Source organism: Nanorana parkeri, unplaced genomic scaffold (genome assembly GCF_000935625.1).
Source record: "Nanorana parkeri isolate BGI_ZX_2015 unplaced genomic scaffold, ASM93562v1 scaffold343, whole genome shotgun sequence".
Lineage (NCBI taxonomy): Eukaryota > Metazoa > Chordata > Amphibia > Anura > Dicroglossidae > Nanorana > Nanorana parkeri.
Genome location: NW_017306611.1, coordinates 945,931 through 953,789, shown reverse-complemented (window position 1 = coordinate 953,789; position 7,859 = coordinate 945,931). Strand labels below are relative to the sequence as shown.

General features: G+C 40.0%; 1 protein-coding gene across 1 annotated transcript in view; it reads right to left on the bottom strand.

Moving 5' to 3' along the window:
* The window catches only part of KREMEN1 (kringle containing transmembrane protein 1), a 155,705-nt gene extending 148,109 nt beyond the window's left edge, over window positions 1–7,596 (bottom strand). Inside the window, exon 1 of the mRNA XM_018558492.1 lies at window positions 7,266–7,596. Within this exon, the coding sequence (XP_018413994.1) occupies window positions 7,266–7,344 (79 nt within the window). The 5' untranslated portion in view covers window positions 7,345–7,596. The remainder of the gene's footprint in view (window positions 1–7,265) is intronic.
* Window positions 7,597–7,859: the final 263 nt, after the last annotated feature.

Genomic DNA, 7,859 nt, shown 5'->3' with positions numbered 1-7,859 from the left:
ATATATATATATAAATGTATAAAATGTGAGTTAAAAAGGAATAAAGTCAAACAAATTACAATAAAATGAACCTAAAACCATTATAATTCCCCTTCATGTTTTGAATATACTGCCATATACTATGCTTTGCTATACTTTTTTTAAAACGTTCTTTTTGCAAAAACGTATTGTACATGTTTATGTCTATCGAGAAAGGAAAGGAATAGGAGAAGACCACCCCTGACTGTGGCTGGTGGGTTCTTACAAGGTGGCTTCTAGATTATTGGCCAGAAGGTGTTTGTAAACAGTCACACAGTGCCAACACAAAACTGTGTTGGCACTGTTAGGCTGTTAGGCTGGGTCATGGATTTGGGGGTATTAGACTTCTTTAAAATTACTTTTCGCAAGTACTGCTGTTTCGGAGTAGAGTCTTTGAGAGACAGATCTCTGAAATCTTTTCTCTTGTTGCTAAAGGAAATATATCTTAGCTTTTAAAATATGCTTTCTAATACCTAAATTGATTTGAACGAAGACTGAGTTTTACAATAATATCTGTAACCGATGAATCACTACAATGTTCCATGTGTATCTACTGCATATGAAACAATTGTTTTACATTTTTGCATGCTTTCCCATTGGCATTTTACTGTTTGCATAGCAAACTGCCATTAAAAAAGTGTTAATCGCATGCTTCAGGTTTAATAAAAATGACAATATCACAGTCCACTGCTATACAATCTCCTAGGCTAGTAGCATTCAATATATTTTGGCCTGGTAAATTTCCGTACAGGTAACATAGGAACCCAGAAAAACACATTCAAGGACATAACATTCCAAACCCACAGATGAGTCGTTTTTTTTAAGTGTACGGACAAACAGTAAATGTGTAATTTGCCCTGTCCAAAATTACAGGGGAGTAATGTGTAGGATCTGCATTGAGATCATTGATCCCTGTGCAGCAACAAACTGCTTTCTCCATTTGTCAATGATTAAAATCAGATAGTGATATTTTTTTTCAAACCCCTTTTATAACAACCATGTTTGACTGTAGGCTGTATGTTGGTATAGAAATCAATTATCTCTGTTTTAACTTTTCTCTCTCTTTTTTCAGTTCCAAAAATAACTTTGAAGGGAGACGAAAATATGTCTGTGAAGATGTATGTGAAGCTCTTACCATCCTCTAGCAGACCGCATTTATGAATGAACAGCTACATCACAGCACATTATTAATAAACACAAAGCTATTGGTTTGCAAGAAGAAACCTCATTGCATTAATGCCATGAATGCCTCTACAAATAACCATGTCAGCTGAAGACAGTAATTTCTTTTTAAAAGGTAGCTTTAATGCTACTGAAATGTTGAACCGTTCAATATAATAAACAAATTACTTATTTGACACTAATGAAAGACAAATGGCCTGTAAACCTAATTAAAGTGTAAATTCATTACAACCTGGCATAAATAAAAGAGGGAGGAAAATTAAAATACCAAATACAATCTACCCTATACAACTACATTTAATATGTATTTTGTAACAAAACTTTTCCCGTATCCACATGACACTGTGATTTGACTTTGTGAAATGATAAATGTAACAGGCCCTAAGTTACATTTAAGGGACTGTGTCGAGGGCTTTGAGCTTTTGTCAATGGCATCAGTCTGAGTTGCTTCTGAAATCATTCAGTTCACTTTGCTAGGTGCATCTGACCTGAACTTGACTGTCTTCTGAGCTGCATTTATGATCGGACGGGGGAGGGTACAGCTGGCTCTGCCTCTAGATAGGCAGAGCCAGCTGTCACTCACGCAGCTGGGCGGATCCAGACATAATTGTCGGGATCCGTTTCAGCTGCGGCGTCTCAGTATACCGTGAACAGTAGCTCGCTGTATACTGTGGCGTCTCAGTATACCGCGAGCTGTAGCTCGCGGTATACTGAGCTTAGGGTGACGGGAGGACGCTAGTTTGTGTCCTCCCGTTACACTAAGGAGAACTATGGGGAAAAGCGTTAACCCCATAGTTCTCCTTTAAGGTGGTGTTGCCTCCCCATAGACTTGACCAAATCTGTGTGTAGCGTACTAAAGTCTGTCAACACATTCCTTGTCAACCAAAATTCCCTTTCATTAACCCAAATACATATTTAGATCTACACTTTATACAACACTATGTACTCAGCCTGTCATGGAAAATTTTTTATAACAAGTAAGGTTGAAAAAATGAATGCAAATTCCAAAAAAATTCAATTGACCTGTTTTAAAGCTGGAGATTATTCTTGCAACTATTACGTAGACTAGATGATGACCTAAATGACGCAGGCCGGTGCAGGTCTGGTAATAACATAGCTCTCTGCAGAAACAGTAACCAACCTGTGAATTACAATATATTGATGTCTGCAGCAATTGCAAATCTAGTACGCATTAATGTGCCTGGAAACACACAAATCATATAAATGAATATTGACCTAAATTTGTGTGCTTTCTGTTCCCAAATTAATGTTCTCTACAATATAAGGTCACAATAGAGATCAGTAGTGGTTTATGGTGCTGTCACGGCAGCCCAATATTCTTACATGTTAATTACTCTGGTGTATTTCCTTTATCAAGACTTAAAGTAATATTTCATTCAGTAGTTAAATCTTAAAAATGCTTATGATCACCTGGGACTCTCAGCCAGAGGGGCTCAGACGTGTCAGGAAGCAAGGGTTTGTCAGGATTAAGCTTGGGATCCTGGAACTGGGAGGTTTCAAGGTGATTCAGGAGGGAAGATGAGATCCCCAGTCCTGGGTCCAGGCTTTAGCAATAACCAGCACTCAATATTTGCACAGGTGTGCACAGCCATTAAGAAAAGGATACTGGCTAGGGGAATTAGCTCCTGCTGGGAAACAGGAACAGACCGTGTTCAGGTGTCAGGAGAATGTCCCCAGAAGTCAGAGAGGAGTCAGGCGAGCTCCTGCTGGGATAGGAACGGACAGTGTTCAGGAGTCAGGAGGACTTCCCCAGAATCTAAAGTGGAGTCAGGTGGTGAGTGTGCTGGAGGCACACTAAGACAGCCAGGGAGGCTGGGAGAGAACTGGTGAGGCTAGGAGAGCCGGCCACCAGTACAAGTGTGGGACAGCACTTCAAAGAGGATCAGTGGGTCAAAAGTGCTACTGTTTAAAGTGGAAGCCAGGAGGCTATTCTTGTGTTGCTTTGAAGCCTTACATGAATGTATTGCTGAACTACCCCTGCGAGGGTATCCAAGATGGACTTTATTTTTTGAATAAAAGTTGGCTACCAAGCCCTTGAACTGAAGATATTGTGGCCAGAGATGTTAAAAATAATGTGAAATGTGATGTCATCAAAACCTTTCATTTATAAATAACAGAAAATGGATTTACTCCTATGATTTGTAGATGTCAAAGCAAGATAGGATAATAACCAGGTGACAGTGTTGTGGAAAGAAGGCTTTGCAATTATGGCAACATCACTCTTTTTCATGTTCATGAGTTTGAGTCTGTGTTGGGGAGATTTCTCTTCACTTTCTGTCCAATAGCCACAGCAGGAAGTGAAAGGAAATCCCTTAAAAGAAAGGGAAATCAGCAGGGTCACCAGAATTAGTGCCCTTATTTAAATAGAATTTGGGATTGTCACTTTCAGTGATAACGGTCACCATGACAAAAAGAGAGAGTAATCTCCCTAACTGGGACACAGACAGCAATAAAAACCTGACAGCTTTTCTAATCTCTTTTCACTCCATCCAAAACTAAAAAAGTGTTGGCTTCAGTTGCATTTTAAAGTGAAACTAAACTCAGGCGTTAAACCCTAAAAATGCATTCAAGTACCTTAACTACTGTATGAACAAAAATATACATTATTAGTGTATCACTCAGCTGTAGATCCTCAAATCATCTCTGAATTGGTGCTGACACTGTCCTTACTTCTGGAGGGTGGCTACTTTTGTCCCCCACGGTCCCTGTGTGTGTTGTAAAGTAGTCACCACTCCAAGCTCACTCCTGTGATGGACTACATTCTCAATACAATTTAGTAAACTAAAGTTGAGATTGTAGTCTATTACAGTGTGTTATAAAGTAGCCACTTCTCCACGCTAGCTCTCGTGATGGACTACAATCTCATGTTTAGTTTACTAATTTGTATTGAGAATGTAGTCCATCCCAGGAGGGAGCTTGGAGCGGTGACTGCTTTACAACACACACAGGGACCATGGGTACAAAAGTAGCCACCCTCCAGAAGGAAAGACAGTGCCAGCACCAACTCAGTGATGATTTGAGGATCTGCAGCTGAGTGATACACAAAAAAGGTCCAGTATTGTTAATAGGTAGTGTATTTGAATGCATTTTTAAGATTTAACTCCCGGGTTTAGGGCCATTTTAACTATTTTAACACCTTCTGTTTAAATATTAGGTCCCATAGCAGAAGGCCACATAGAGTGTGGAGCCCTTGACAGTCAATTATCTTAGATGGGCAAGATAATTACTGACATTCCTACCACATGTACAATTACTTTGTAAATTACACATGGCAACATGCTAGTTTATCTAATTAGTGACCCGTTGCATGTCAAAGGGCTCTTTTTGGGGTTACAGATTCCATTTAAAATTCCCATCCCTGTAATATCTCATCCTTAGCATAGTTCTGATACTTGTTTACATGGATATATAATGCTTTTAGTGGTGCCTTTTTTCCAAGCAGACTTCCCTATAGTTTACAATTACCAAACATTTTTCTCCCTATGCGAGAGTTGTTGAGCACTGACTCCATTATAAGAAACCTGTAGAAAATGCAATGCAGATGACTAAACAAACACACTGACATAGAATCAAAACAGCTGGCTGCAAGTGTCATTGTAGGCAAGACCGCACATTCTCACTCCAAACCAAGACTATGCTGTCTCTATACTGTCCAGTATAGAGCTGTCATATGTCACAACCAGCTGATAGAGAATGAATGAACTAGGGAATACAAAAAACGCACCACAGACAAGCACATTACTGCAAAGTAATTACAACAAATCTCAGCTCTAGATCCCCTTGGGACGTAGAAAATCCTGGAATGCATAAACAGTTAACAGTGGCAATGCCAGAAGGTGTAACTAGAGAACTGACACACATACCTGATTCTTATATGAAAATATTCAAAGATAACAAATACAATAAAAAAACAAGCTATCATCCATGAGTGTCTGATGCTGCAGAGTTATTATTATTAATAAATAATTTCCTGTTGAGCTGTAAAACAAATTATCAGGCTGAAGAGGATGTTTCAATCTTTCAAATTTTTTTTTTTTTTTACATTTCTGACATAAGTTCCCTCTGTATAACATAAATAGAAGGGGTATCTCCTCCACACGTGTATAGGAAATCTGACGTTATTATGACCCCAATTCACATTATGCTAAAGACTTAACAATGTGCAAACAATATGACACAAACAATGGATCAATCATCTCAAGTACTGAGAAAGAACACATCACCATACTGACAGAAGCCTGCTTAAGGACTTGAGAATACATTGCACAGGGAATGATGCATTTTATGAGCACTGTGCCAGCAGGTAAAACATCATTACTATTACTGTCCCACACTGTAAAATAACATGGACATTGAGCATATAAGCTTGCTGTTCTGTGCAACTTTCATCTGCTACACACTATTGCTGGTATACCCCTGTCATACTGTAAAGTGGGTCATTAGTCCTACTTACCAGTCATCTAGGCTAACAAGACAGGAGGCATTTCAGATTGTGTGCAAGCACTAAACTGAAGCTGCCAATTCTAGATATCAAAGATATCTGAGTCTCTATAGATGTCAAATGCTGTGAAGGTTAATTAAAAAAAGAAAATACCTCCTTGCACTTCCTTCCTCAGGTGACCCTGACACGCAACAAATTCATAGCAACTGCAGCTTCATTTGAGTTTATGACATAATTTTTGAATGATATTAATTTAACCCCCTTTGAGTGATGTATGTCATTTGGACCCACATGTACACACTGCATACATTACAGCAACCTAAGCCTCTGGCTTCCAAGTTACTGTAGAACTACAAATTTCAGAACAGTAAGCATATGGCTTGTTGAGCGAACTCTAAATTGTAGTTCCACAGCATCTCAGCAAGACACAGGTGGCATGATATCATATCTATGTCTTCTAGAATCTAAGGATCATCAGTAAGCAAAAGGCAAAAACAAGCCAGTGTTGCAGCTACTGTAAAACTACAAATTCCAGCATACCAAGCATTTTGGATGGCTGGGCAAGCTTTAACTTGTAGTTCTACAGGACCTTAACTAGTCACAGGTGGCATGATATCATAGCCATTGTTTCTAGCTTCTAAGAATCACCAATAGACAAACTGCAAAAGCAAACCAGTGCTGCAGCTACTGTACAACTACAAATCCCAGCATGGCAACCCTTTGACTGGCTAGGCAAGCTTTGACATGTAGTTCCACAGCATCTTAAAAAGACACAGGTGGTATGGTATCATATCCATTTCTAGAATCTAATAGTCCACAGCGAGCAAAAGGCACAAATCAGCCAGTGCAGCAGCTACTGTAGAACTACAAATCTCAGCTTTGGCTGGCTGGGCAAGCTTTCACTTGTAGTTCCACAGCATCTTAACCAGACACAGGTGCTATTATATCATATCCAAGTCTTCTAGCATCTAAGAATCACCAGTGAGCATAGGGCAAAAACAAGCCAGTGCTGCAGCTACTGTAGAACTACAAATCCCAGCACGGCAAGCCTTTTGCTGGCTGTGCAAGCTTTGACTTGTAGTTCCACAGCATCTTAACATGACATGGGTGGCATGATATCATATCCATGTTTTCTAGAATTACCAGCAGATAAAAGGCAAACATTGATATGTGTACTGTCAAAAAGTATATATGTCTTTACCTTTGTAAATCTCAGCACTGAACCTTACATAACATCCCTGTCAGTGACAGCAAAGTCATTAGCAATCAAAGAGCAGCTACTACTAGAGAAATCAATGTATTCTTCAATGGCTGTCCCTTACCTGTCTTATATGACAAGATCCATGCTATACACCTAAGTTCAGTACCTGTAGAGCAGTCCTAAGGGATCAGCGCAGCAATGACAATCTCATTACGCACGATGTCTGTCATATACGATCTACACATGCAGTATACAGTATTTATATGTATACAGTAACCTCAATTACCCCAGGTCCCCCAAACCAGTCAACGTGCTGCTCGGGATCCCAGCCTCCCCACAAAAAAAGTGCTGCACCAATGACAGAAGTGCCGGTCACTTCACCCCCCCACCTCCTGCACTCACCAGAATGAAAGAGATCAGAGCAGAACACCAAGGTGGATGGGAAGAGCACGATCTTCAATGAAAGTCCCCAAAAATCCATTCCCCTTGCTGGGTGCAGCTGGAAATGTGAGCGCTGGAGAGTGACAGGCAGCCCAGGATTCCCCCTAGATGGAGCAGGTTGCTAATTTGCTCAGATCCTGAGAGGGACTGGCTCAGCTCCGGGGGATGCCTTTTATTTTTGGTTGTTGTTACGGATTGAAGAGAGAAACAGATATTGTAGGATAAGGCAAAGGGGAACCCTACAGACGCTTCACAGCAACTGCAGTCAAACACAGACCTTAGAAGTGATTGTAGGGATCCTATTACCATGATCATGTGACAGGATACATACTACACACACACAAATGCTGCTCTCTTTTTTCTTCTTTCTCTATTCAGACAGTTGAGTGGTGATACTACCTAGAGAAACACAGGGAACCGCTTCAAAGGGTGGGGACAAGGCTGTACAAATGTCAGATATCCAGGACAAGGACAGAAAAAGAATGACAACTGAACTTCAAGAGTATATCAACCCAAAAGCAAAAATATAATATATCGTAGCTTACCAATTCTTAG